The sequence below is a fragment of the Diceros bicornis genome, chromosome 7 (assembly GCF_020826845.1).
Source record: "Diceros bicornis minor isolate mBicDic1 chromosome 7, mDicBic1.mat.cur, whole genome shotgun sequence".
NCBI lineage: Eukaryota > Metazoa > Chordata > Mammalia > Perissodactyla > Rhinocerotidae > Diceros > Diceros bicornis.
In genome coordinates, this window is record NC_080746.1 from 60,660,304 (window position 1) to 60,674,346 (window position 14,043).

A 14,043-nucleotide genomic window follows, 5' to 3' on the forward strand; every position below is an offset into this window, starting at 1 on the left:
AAAAAACATATATAATAAATTTTAGAAGAAGGAAATAAATAAGGAAGTGAAATATTTGAAAAAATTATGACAATTTCAAAAATTAAAGAAACATAAAACTTCAGATTTATAGGGCAAATGGCATATTAAAGATAATATATATTTTTTTAAATTACAATATTACAGAGGTAATTAATTACTATCAAACCACTATCAAAGTCAAGGTAAATATTCTAAAATTTCTGAGGAGTAAAGCTGTATCATTTCTACAGTGACAATAATCATGTTGGAATAAGAATTTCCACAGGATCACTAGATGCAGGAGAGCACTAAACCAACATTTGCAAATACTTGCAGGCAGTCGCACTTGCTGACAAAAATTTCCCACTGTGAGCTATAGATTTTCTAAATGTATACAAATAGTAAACAGCTATTAAAAAGACTGCACCTCTATTTTTTCATTTGTGTATTTGTTACTTCCTTTTCGTGTAGTGTGAATGATAACTACTTGAATGAAATAAAACACTTATTTTCTCTGTTTTCTTGTGTATATGAGATCATTAAATATCTGAGAGTGATTAGCATAGCTTGGTAGAAGAAGGAATGAGAAGGCATGCAAATATATTGATTTATTATCAGTCAACTGAAAAAAAAGTTAACTATTGATAATCTGGTAATGTGCTTGATTTTTCTGGAGCCCTGTTTTACTACACAAAACAAAACAAAACAAAACAACAAGTAATGGAGTTGATTTAAACATGGCTGCCTAACTGAAATAGCAGCCCTGGGCTATCTTGATCCCTAGCCACTGTCTGAGGATCTCCTTTGGTGTTTGTCCTATTGAATGATGACCCTCTGAATTTTAAGTTTGTGGAAGTCTGAGGGTTCTCAATTTTGCCCACATTTTTGAGACTTTGATTCTGTGGAACTCGCATTTTCCTTGACCACACCATATGGGCTTCAGCTTCATTAGCTTTACATTTGCTGTTCCCTCTGCCTGGACTGCTCTCCCCCAGCCATTTCTCCCTCCGAATTCCACATGGCTTGCCTCCTCACCCCTAACCCTTACTTAAATGTCACATTCTTAGTGACAGTTTCCCTAGGTTACTTAGAATTACTAACCCTTATCATCACCATCTTCCCACCTTCCCAGCTTTATGTTTCAACACAGCACATATTGTCATCTAAACACTTCCCCATTCGGTTCCTTGTCCTCCTTTTACTAGAGAAAAGGCACTTTGCTCTATTTACTACTATATAGAGTGTTTCTAAAACAATGCCTGATGTATAGGACATGGTCAGTGCACATTTACTGAACTCATCAGTGAATGAACTATAAAACGTATGCATCCTTCTAGGTGTGAAAGATCAATCTCCCTCACTCACGGAAAAGCCTTCTAGAATGGTAGCCTGAAAACTCAGCTCTACATCACTATGCGAACTTCTCTTCCCTTCTCTATTTTTGTCTCCTCATCAGTAAAATGGGATAATAACTTCATAAATGTTAGGACTGAAGGAGACTGAAACTCGTTTGACAAATGTCCTCATTTTACAGGTTTCAAAATTGAGATTGAAAGGATAAGGCAATTTGTACATGGTTTTATATAAGCATCAGAGGGAGAATGATGACAAAATGACTGGTCTCTGAACTCTGAATTTTAATCTCTCTTTTCATTCCTAACAGGAAACGTCCACTGGAATGACATCATAGATTTTAGAATGATGCAAAACTGTATGTATTTCTTCACTTTAGGATAGTGCAGTTATGCTAACTATGCTAACTCAGGGCAAATCTTCCTCAGCAAAAAAAAAAAAAAAATTGTTAAATAAATAAATTTGCTTTAAGCTTCTAAATTTGTGATAATATATTATGGCAGCAATAGGAAACTAATACAACTCCTATAGAATTAAATTCATAGATAGACTATTATGATGAAATTTTAGTGTATTTCTTTGCTTTTTTAGCACTTCTAATTATAATAAATATCATGTCAATATGGTAGTTGCACAATACTAACAACATATACTCAGATTTAACACAGTCATTAGCTTGTGTATATTTGGGGCCTGGACCAGCCCCATCCACTTTGAGGAGTTCAGGATTAAGAGCCTAGAACCAATTCCAGGAACCCTGTTGAAAAGAATGTTTAAGGATTTCACAAAATTAAAAAAATAATAATTGCCTCCCTGGAAATGCATTAATCTTGAATTTGGAAGTCTGAGCCCAGTATCAGGACATGGGCTATCTATGTCTGGTGACATCCTATTTCACTGGAAAAAGTTACTTCAGATTTCAGAGCTTTATAGTCCCCACCATCCCCAGAAGGTTCTAATGTATGCAAATTTCTCACTCTGGAGAGTGTGGCCACAGTATAAAAAATCCTCCTGCCTATGGAGTTCAGAAGGATGAAAGGGGAAATTTGCTAACCTCTCCAGATGTCGCTGCTGGTAAGTAAGGTTTTAGATGTATGGATCCTTATCTATGGTAGCTGAGCAAAAGGAAAAGAGTGGTAGGTGATAGGATAGGGAGAAGAAAGGAAACCTTCCTGACTGAGTGAAGTGGATAAGGGAACTGACTGTAACACTGTGTTGGCATAATCTCTTACATACACCTAAGCAACTACTGCCTTCTTTCTTTCTAGTACATTCTTATACAACCTCTGTGTGCAGCTAGAATATCTTTTGACACCCTTGACATTCTCTGCACTGGAGCACCTCACTGACCTGGATCCTGCCTATTTACTGATCTGTCACGTTTTTTTCTCTTCATGTTTTCTGCCTCTTTCTCCCTGTTATCTCTCCTTCAATACTTTCTATTCTAATTTAAAGGTTGGCTAAATGCCCCCATCCTCAGACTATGTTTGACACGGAGGCAGAACCATAAATGAACTTACCTTCAAATACTCAGAAATTCTCTTTCACCAATTACAACCTAGTAAAACACAACTAAACCACTTGCTTCTTTCCTCCAACTAGGAAGTAGTCCTAATCATTTTGGAATGGTTCAGTCTCCAAGTGTGTAGTGCAAATGTCTGTAAAAATGTCTTAGGATAGGGTAATCAGATGTAATGTCAGTTCTAAACATTATGCCATTTGCCACACACTAAACTCTAAATTAGCTGAACACAAGTCACAGAAAAGAAATATAATTATAGGATTCTACTTTATCTTTTTCCCAAATCCTTTGATTTAAATGTCATTCCTTTCATATAGTCAACTCTGTTCAAATTAGGGATAGTTTTCTACCTGGTTCATATTTCTTTCTTAAAATCCCTCTTCTATTTTGTCAATTTAGCAATTTGTTTGCCTTTCACTAATTATCTTAACTAAGTTTGTTGTCTCCTCCTTGTATCTGTGATGAACTTCTCCTTTCTAGGATGTCTTAAGTAATTTGTCCAAGATCCAAGCTGGCATACACCCTCCCAAGACACATACATACAGCATGCACACGTACACATGCTTTCCCTCCCAGAAATACTGTTCTAATACAGTTTATCTGTCTAATGAAGCTTGTTCCTGCTTTGCATAGTGCTTTGGAGTCTCATAGAATACTGAGAAGAGGAACAAAGAAAAGGTTTGATTCCATCTATAAGGGAGAGAAGTACATCAAAAGTGATCTATAAGGGTAACACTTCTTACTTCAGCCCTCCCTATGAGTTCTTCCAATCTTCTTATGTCTGTAAGGAGATAGCCTCCTTATGGAATGGGTTAGATTTACTTTCCTGAGCATGATAATTCTCCTAATATTGGTTACTGTTTTTTCTACTGAGCACTTTTAAGTACCAGACCCTCTTTCTCATGTGTGTAGAGTAGATAGATATTCCTATCTATCTATCTATCTATCTATCTATCTATCTATCTATCTATCTATCTATCAAAAGAGAGCGTGTATGTGTGTGTGAAAGAGAAAGAAAGAGCTCTTGATTGTAGTGTTCTTAGAGTCATTAAGTTGGTATATATTGGTGACAACATATAGTAAGAGAAATGATGGATTAAGTTTCAAGGAATGGTGTGTGTAAATTAGATCACTTTACCTGACAATTTTGTGATAGTCTATGGACCAGAACATTAATGTATACATGCACATGTGTAAATCTGTGTTTCTTTCTGGACTGTCATCAGGAGGAAGACACTTAAATTTGCCTATCATCAGAACAGAAATGAAGAGGAATGTGTACATTTCATTCTAAGCAGACCCAGATTGAGGATTATCCTGACATGAGGTTTTCCATGGCTTCATAAATAAAACCTCAAGGCAGATTTGTTCTCTGATATTGGCACCAGCAAGGAAGGAGAGAACAGAAGATAACTGTGTCATAAGAAATGTTTTGGGGGGACTTAAACTAGGAGGCCTGCACATATCCAAAATTGTCTTAGAAAGTTCTTGTTTGCTGCATTTATGATTTCTTTAAAGAGTGAAATATATATGTTCACCTCAGAAATGCGATACTTACAGATTCATAATGGTTGTCAGCGTGTTTAAGCTATGTTCATACTTTGTGCATAAAGTATATAGTCATAAATCAAACAATTTTTCTATAAAATAATAATCAAGATTTTCAGGGAAATATTTGTATACCCAAATAGCAAAGGAATAACTTTATCTTAAAGATTATTTTATTAAATTAGATGGCTGACTTGTATAACTGTTTCAACCACTAAAACTTTAAGTTGCACCAAGAAAAGAACCTTCTCTAACTCATCTTTTGTGATCAATCTTAGCATTTGGCACATATGTTGTAGAAACCCAATCAATGTTTGTTGAACTAAAATATTGAATTTAATTGGATGGATCTGGTGAAGTACAATTGAAATATTGTGGCCACATTTTACCTTTAAATTTCATATACTTTCAGGTTTCTATGAGCAATATGAGTAAATATGATAGAAGTTTCACTATTTTCTTCATTTCCTGTGTACACTAAGCAAGGGTGAGAAATGCTTACTGAATGGCAGGCACTTGGTCTACAATATATTTCACTAAAAAGATCCCAGAAGGAAAGCCTCACTTAATATCACCCTATTTCATCCTTACTCTTTCCTCCTTCGGGGGATCCCTGTGCTGGAACATATGCATCTCTAGATTGGTTTCCCATTCTTTGCTGTGTCCCTGACAGCTGTACTTGAGAATATCAGCATCCTTTCTGTGATTCAGACTGAGAGTAGCCTCCATTTGCCCATGTTCTAGTTCTTGGCCATTCTGTCATCTATTAACCTGGGCCTGTCCACATCCACCATCCCCAAGATGATTTGCATTTTCTGATTCAATCTGAGAGAAATCACTTTTGAGAGCTGCCTCATCCAGATGTTCTTCATCCATCTATGCACTGGCATGGAGTCAGCTGTTCTTGTGGCCATGGCCTATGATCATTGTGCGGCCATCTGTAACCCTCTTCACTATACACTGGTGCTGACAAACAAGGTGGTATTCATCATAACTTTGGTAATCCTACTGAGACCTTTGTCTTTTGTCATACCCTTTGTTCTACTCATCCTACGGTTACCATTTTGTGGACACCACATTATCCCTCACACTTACTGTGAGCACATGGGCATTGCCCGCCTATCCTGTGCCAGCATCAGGGTCAACATCATCTATGGCTTATGTGCCATTTCTATCCTGATGTTTGACCTCATAGCCTTTGTCGTCTCTTATGTCCAGATTCTTCGTGCTGTCTTTTGGCTGCCTTCCCATGATGCCTGGCTCAAAGCACTCAGCACCTGTGGCTCTCATGTGTGTGTCACGTTGGCTTTATACACCCCTGCATTTTTTTCATTCATGACCCATAGTTTTGGCCAGAATATACCACGTTGCATCCACATCCTTCTGGCCAATTTCTGCGTAGTCATTCCACCTGTTCTCAACCCGGTAATCTATGGTGTCAGAACTAAACAGATTAGAGAACAGGTGCTGAAGTATTTTCCAAGAAAAGAACATAGCTCTGGTGAAGAATCAGATTAAACAAGAGAGTGACACTAATTTTTTGTGTTCAGAATGGAATCAGAACATGTGGAAGTTAAGCAGGTCTATCTTACGGGAGGCCTGACAGCCTCAATCTCAAACCCAGAAAAGGAAAGTTAAGCCCATGTCAAATGCATGAACAAAAGTATTTTATAATTGTCCATTGTTTGGAAATCATTTGGACTTCTCATTTGGAAGAAAATCAATTCTTTGTTCTGCTTCCATTATGACTGAGCATGTCACATTCCACAGTCACTGTCAGTTTAAAGCTAAACCAACCAAAAAAAAAAACACACACACACACAAATAAATGAACAAAAAGTATAAAGCCCTTCATATCCTGATTTAAACAAACATAGTGCATCACCCTGACTAGTACTGGCCCCCAAAATAATACATGCTGGAGTATTTCTCATATGCTTGGACTCCCCGTCAAAAAGAATATTATTCTTGACTTTGCCACGTTAATGTTGGAAGAATGACTTTGTGAATATATGAGTGAATATATGATGTGAGCAAGGTGGATATTTTCCACCATGAACAGAATTGCAGAAACTTGACAACCTTAGTAAATTTGTAGTCTTTTTTGTTTTAATGATGTATTATATTGTTTATTTGATAGACAAGTACTTATAGAATCTGACCTACTGATACCTCTTTTGAAACAAACAATTCTTTTTCAAACAGTTTTGTCTCTGTGTCTTCTTTTGCCACTTTGTAGAGGAGTTGCACTGTTATGGAATGTTGGAAGTCTTCGTGATGGTCCAAGTCCAGTATTACCAACCGTGTGTGTGTATGTGTGTTTGTGTGTTTAAGATAGAACCCTAGTTCCATGTGACCTCACTCAGCATTCTCTAGTGCTATGCGGCATTATTGACATTATTTGTAGAAAGAATTCAAGGGAAAATCTTGGCCAATAAATTTAAGTTTTTAGCTATATATTTATTGCAGGACTTCTCAGAGCTTTTTTTTTTTTTTAATTTTTTGTTTATTGCAGTAACATTGGTTTATAACATTGTAAAAGTTTCAGGTGTACATCATTGTACTTCTAATAAACAAACATTCATTTGATATTGGCTTCAGAATGCTCCTTAGCTCATCCCATGACACTCATATTCTGTCAAATGCGCTTTAGAAAAAAAATCCTACTGCTTTTTACTGCAACAGAAAATATGATATAAATTCTTCAGGGGCGTTTATATTAATCAACATCACACCTTGAACTTGAAAATTTATGAAAATAATTCATCAGTTATGCTGTGTAATTATAGGTACAAGTGGCTTTTCCTGAGATCTTATTGTGACACTGAATTCATCCCTTTACATCCATTTCTTCTACTTTGAAATGAACTCTAATTATATGGCCCCAATTATGTCTTGAATGATTTGGAATGTGGTCACTCTGTTTAAATGTTTTGGACAATTTGTGGAGAATTGGTATTTAGTCTTTAAAAGTATGATAGAATTCACCAATGCAGCCATCTGGGCCCGGAGTTTTCTGTGTTAGAAGATTGCTAACTACAGATTCAACTTCGTTTGTAGGTAAATGACTATTCAGGTCATCCATTTCTTCCTCCTATTGCTATAAATGTCCTCAGTGAATGCATCACAGGATTCACATTCACTTAACCTTGTGTTTAGGTTGTGGACAAATGAGTCAGAAGGTTTTTCTCAATGTCTACCTCACTATCAGCCTTAGATCTTCCCTTTGTTCCTATGCCACAGATAAGGCCATTCTCTGTGTTCCTGACTCTCCCTCAGGAGTAGAACCCTGTTACTTGTTTCTTTTTTTATTTTTATTTAATTAAGTAATTAATTAATTCCCCCCCCCCAAAGCCCCAGTAGACAGTTGTATGTCATAGCTGCACATCCTTCTAGTTGCTGTATGTGGGACGCGGCCTCAGCATGGCCGGAGAAGCGGTGCGTCGGTGCGCACCCAGGATCCGAACCGGGCCACCAGCAGTGGAGCGTGCGCACTTAACCGCTAAGCCACGGAGCCGGCCTCGGTTACTTGTTTCTTGAATCCAGCTAGCCTGGTGGTGGGAGCTAGGGCATATTATATTACCGCTTGTGCTGTTATAGTTGGTCTTAGGCAGTGCTGTGTTCCGGGGTCTTCTTACTGATTCTGCCTGGCCTCAAGTGCTATGGGAGTCTTCTGATGAATCTGCCCCAGCCCAGGGTTATAGAGTTTGTTTCTGCTCCCTTCCTTCAGCAGCAATGGGGCTTCACTTGTGCTCTTCCCCTGGTGGCTGAAGGCTGTAGTTCCTTAGGGGAGGAGAATTAGGTGAAGTGCTGTTCCCACTCTACAGAGGCTGCTATTCCCTCTACCAGGCCTTTTCCACAATGAAGGCCTTCTCAGGCCTCTAGTCCTGCCATCAGACTTGCTCCTGAGTACCTGGTCCAGGTCTAGGGAGAAAAACCCAAGTGGGTGTGAATTTTCCTTTGTGTCACACACTCATGACTCCCAGCCATTCTATTTTCTCACATAGGTCCACTCAGCTTTGAGAAATTTGTTTAACAATTTTACCAAATTCTTTCTACTGGCTTGCATGGCATCTGGCATCTGCCCCTAGTGAGCGTGGGGTCCTGTTCCATCTCTCTTGGGAGTTCCATCTCCTTCCTTAGATTTTGGTTATTCAGTTACTCTGTGATTTCAGTTATCTGACAGGTTCAAGAAAATGGTGAATATTTTTAATTATCCAGCATATTTTTTTCATAAAGTCTTGACTAACAATATTTCTATATTCTAAGTGAAAACTGTAAGTCCTGGTAGGAATTTTCAATCATGTTGTATCCTCTGAGTGGAAGGACACCTGTGTGTCCATCCTCAGCTTCCTACATCTGTGTTTCTCAAAGCATGGACTGTGGGCCACTGAATCAAAATAGCCAGATGCTTGATGAAGAGCAAATGGAATTTTACTTATGGGATACACTGCGGAAGTTTTTGAATCTAATGATCTTTGAGTCGGCTTGAGCAATCTATATTTTCAAGAGGCTTCAGGTCTTCTAAATTTTGAGAACTGTCATTCTGAAAGTCAAGGTGTGATTATTAATCAAATTGGTCCATGAAAAAATGAGATAATCTTTAGGAAGTGAGATGATTGAATGCAGAATTGGCTAACTCAAAAGTGGACACCACCTTGCCCCCAACACACACACACACACACACACACACACACACACACACACACACACCTGACTTGACCTAATCCACAGGTAACTTTGTTTCATTACCTATCTGATGTTCCTATTGTCTTATATTTTCTGACTTTTTAAACTTTCTAAGCTTTCTAGTTAGCCTTGACTGATTATCTATTTTCCACTTCTATCATAGCACTTTCCACATTGATATATCATAATGTAATGTAACTAGATACAGTGGTGGTGGTTAAGAATGTAAACCTGGTGACAATCATCCTAGGTTCAAATCCTGGCTTGACTTTTTACTATCTCTGTGAGCATGAGAAAGTCAACTAATTTCTCTATCTCTCAGTTTCTTTATTTGTAAATTGAGGACATTAATGCTAAAAATAATGTCCAGTTTGATGAGAATTTAATGTGTTAATGTATGTAAAGAACTGAGGAGGGACTATGAGAATGTAAGCACTATTTAAGTATTAGATGTTATAATATTGAGAAGAAATGTTTATATGCCTGAATCAACTTTATGAAACTACTTGAGTGAAATGTTTCTACCCTAATCTTGATGTCCATGTTTCATAACACCCACCCTTTTCCCACACCCTTATTCACTATGTGCTAGGGAAAAGCTGTAGATTTGAACATTTGGTGAGAATAAACTGAGTAAGTTTAAGACACTTCCCCCACACACAGACACTTCTTGGTAATTAGACTTTCTAAAGAAGTCATATGTTATCCCATGCTCCTCCAAGTGCTAAGTCTTCTTGCTCTGATTAGGAATATATACTTAATTCTGGGGTTTAGTTAGAGTGTTCAGTGACTCTCTAACCAAACTAGGGCTTCCAAAATAATCTTCATCACTAAGAAAGACGATATTTTAAACTCAGATTTGCTACACCTTTTTTTAATCTCAATCTTTTCAGGAATATATATGAAAAAAAGGATACATATTTTTTGTGTACGTCTCAGATGCTAAAACTAATTATAAACCTTCCCTTAAGCATCTCCGTATCCCCAATGAATTCTAGTCAATAATTAAACATCGGCTAATTGGATCTAAATCCAAGGTGGTAATGGAGGATGGAATGAGCAGTAGCAACAATTTTAACACCTAAGCCTGTGAGAAGCTGTTTTCCTGAGAGCCCCATTCAGTGAGATTTGGTTATATATGTGATCATTGTAAAATTATAAGGAAACGGTGCCTTTAGAGCTAGACAGAATTCAAATCCTAGCTCCTCTACTCACTAGCCCATTAAATGCGAGCTTGTTGAGCTATTTATCATATGGGTATTTATGATAATTTAACTCTAAAAAATTTTGTGAGATTTAAGTGGTTATGTATACAAAACACACAATAAAGAACTTGGGACCTAGTAAATCTTTAATAAATGCTGATTGTCTTCACATTTTTAGCTTGAAGTTTGAAGTACTTCACTAAAATATTTTCTCAATGGTCAACTAATTTCTCTATGCCTCAATTTGCACAACTGCAGCTCAATTTTAACCACATCTAGGAATCATCTAGGAACTTTGGATGCCTAAACTCTACCTTTACTATAGTTTTGCATTTTCTAAAGTTTCATTTAAGCAGAATCATACAGAGTTTTTTGTGACTGAGTTTTAACACTTATCATAATGCCTATGAGATTTATTCATGCAAAATTATAGAACACTAAAGAAAAAATAGAATGCAATGATAGAGAGAAAAGATGATTATCTACAAATTAATGTCAATTTGACCAACAACAGATTTCTTCAGAGTAATAATAGATTCCAGAAGACTGTAGGATAATGACTTCAAATAGCTAGAGAATGGAATCGTGGATCTAGAAAAGTATAATTCAAGAGAGGATGAAATAAAGAAAACTTTAGATGAAAAGATAACAGAGAGTTAGCACTGGATTGTATGAGCAGTGAGAGCACTATCAATAACAATGAAAGCACAGAGACTCTCCCTAGGAAAGTGTTGAAATATGTACTTGAGAAAGAAAGACATTTAGTCTGAGAGGAAGGACTGGGCAAAAAAAAGGAAAATTTCTACATCTGGTCGTAAGTTTTAAATTGTAAACCAGAGATATTTGATTATAGATCATGCTGATGTAAAATTTCTCTCGTTTTTATCCTCAGATGATTCTCCGTGGTTATCTTTTAAGGAAACATTAATTTCGTATTTTGACAGAATGCTAGCTGGTAATATATCTTCCTCAATGTAATAATTGTTATAACATAATATATATCTTTAGATGAGTTATTTTTCATAGATAAACTTTAGACTTCAGACAATTAAAAAAGGATCTTGATAAAGAAACCACATATTCAAAACATATAATATGACATTTGTTCAGATCTTATTTACCAATAAAAAGTATTTAGTTCAGAGGCTTTGAAAAAATGAAAAACTTAAGGAACCTGTCCTGTATATTCTTGGTCCTTACCCCATAGATAATAGGGTTCACCATGGGGGGGACCAGAAGATAGATGTTGGCCACAAATATGTGGACTTGGGGAGCTACCCAGTGTCCAAACCTGTGGGTGAGAAAAGAGAAGAAGGCTGGAGTGTAGGACACTAAGATGATGCAGACATGGGAGCCACAGGTGCCCAAGGTCTTGAGTCGGGCGTTCTTGGATGGGAGGTGGAAGACAGTGTGGAGTATGAGGACATAAGAACAAATAATCAATATGAAGTCCACTCCTCCTGTAAGGAAGGCAACAATGAGACTGTAGGCTCTGTGGATTCTTGTCTCAGCACAGGCAATCTTGATGAGGGCCATGAACTCACAGTAGGTGTGGGAAATAATATTGGTTCTGCAGTAAGGAAGCCAACGTAGCAGGAAGGGATGAGGACTGAGAAGTGCTGTGCCCCGCAATACAATAGCCAGACCCATCCCCCTAATTTCAGAATGTGTCAGAATAGCTGAATGTCTTAATGGATTACAAATGGCTACATAACGGTCAAAAGCCATGGCCAGGAAGAAGCCAGACTCCATGGTGGAGCAAGAGTGAATCAGGAATACTTGGGCGAGGCAGGCTTCAAAGGGAATCACTCCATCGTGGAACCAGAAGAGGCTGAGAAGTTTAGGCACAGCTGTAGTACACACAATAAGGTCAGCTACAGCCAGCATGCAGAGGAAGAGATACATTGGCTCATGGAGGCTGGAGTCTGTCTTGATGATAAAGAGAAGAGAGCAGTTTCCCAGTAGGGCCAAAAGGTAGAACATACAAAAGGGGATGGAGATCCAGATGTGGGCAGCCTCCAATCCAGGAATGCCAATGAGAATGAAAGTTGATGGATGGACATCTGTCTTATTGTATGCTGACATAGTAAGCATCGATGTTTTAGCTTTCTCTTCATGGATTTTCTTCTAAAGCAGACAAATAATAACTTATAAATTTTGAAACATCCGATACATTCAGTAAGCCAAAATTCAGGGAATTGCAGTCCATGGAGTAATTACAATGTCTGTAAATATTTAGATGGAAATTATTTCATCATCTGACTGTCAGATATTATTTCAGAGTGGTAATTTGCAGTGTGGATAATCTATAAATGTTAAATGAGGGAAAATATCTAGGTAACAAAAATCTGAATTAAATATTTGAAAATCCAAAATCCTCCATCTAGAAGAAATCAATATTAATTGAACGCTGAAGAATGTGTAAGAGTCATTGGTTTGGACGACTTAGTAAGAAAATTGCAGTTGTAAGATACAAAATAGAGTGAAACAGGAAAGATGATAGGAGATTTTGAGTAGAAAATAGATTCCAATTTTTTTTTTAATTTCAGTTATAATAGTTTTGGGACATGGTGAGTTACAGGGTGTATCTTCAAAATTGAAATACCGAAATTTGAAAGGATGCATTCATTGTCTTGGAATGACCAGACGGATGTCTATTCACACCAACATGGGACTCATTCAAGATGGTGACAGGAGTGGGTCTGATGACGTTGTGTGAGGAAACGAACAGCTCATTGCATTGTTCATGACTTTCCACTGGCCCTAGAATTTGTGTTTTCTCTTGACCTTAGCAGGCAAGAGTTACAACAATATGATTATAACCTGTATTCTGAACTTCCTTCCTTTCTTACATGTATCCAATTAGTCAAACAACTTTATGACTTGCTTTTGACTAAATTCACTCTATAGGCAGTCTAATTCATCCAAGCTTTCCTTCATAATGTATTGTTTGCTCTGCATACTTCTCCTATATTGACTGATCTGCCCCTCTACCCCATACTGTGATCTGCAGATTATACTTGTTTCATTTCTTAAGACTATTAGAGCAACATTTTGAAGGGTACTGCTCCCCTAATAGACAGTTTGTTTTTCCTTTTCTTCTTTTTAGAAACACAATGGACACTGTTCCTGACTGAGACACTTATTTTACTTTATCAACTATTATACATACTTGTACATTATGGAGTCTTTGTGATCAAGAAAAATTACTCTTAAATCAGTGTCCATTGAAATAGGGATTGGGATATGTATAGTAGACTGGACGTTAATACTGAATTACAATGATGAAAAATATTTTTGTTCTTAACGTGTTGTTGAAGTTTCATACCCAAAGTTTCTGCTTACTTTGGCTAGCTGGCCTTCAAAGTCCCTAGCGATGGAAATTCTCTTTTGAGCATGGAAACAGCTGCATATGTGGGCCAAGGAGCTTTGGAAAGACTATGAAATGGCATTTCTGAATCATAGTATAAATTGGAACAGGAGAGTAGTACAGGAAAACCAGATTATTGAAAATTTCTGTACTAATGTAGTAGTTAACATATCTAAATGCTTACTGTGAGTCAGTTGTTTTCCTGAGAACATTTCATATATTAATTCATAAATTTTATCTCCAGTTTAATATTTGGAGAATTTAAATAACTTCTATAAGTTTAAGCAGCCTTGAAGTGATAAACTTATTTCTAGCCCACACAATTATTTTAGACCCCTTATTCTTAACTGTAGTGA

General features: G+C 37.1%; 1 protein-coding gene and 1 pseudogene across 1 annotated transcript; one reads left to right on the plus strand and one right to left on the minus strand.

The window, feature by feature from the left end:
• Positions 1-2,315: 2,315 nt before the first annotated feature.
• Positions 2,316-5,941, plus strand: LOC131409039 (olfactory receptor 52E1-like; annotated as a pseudogene).
• A 5,510-nt stretch (positions 5,942-11,451) lies between these two features.
• Positions 11,452-12,434, minus strand: LOC131407993 (olfactory receptor 52D1-like). Its single transcript, XM_058544574.1, is given in 2 exon segments — positions 11,452-12,413; positions 12,416-12,434. Coding segments are annotated over 2 exon segments (981 nt in total).
• Between the last annotated feature and the right edge of the window lie 1,609 nt (positions 12,435-14,043).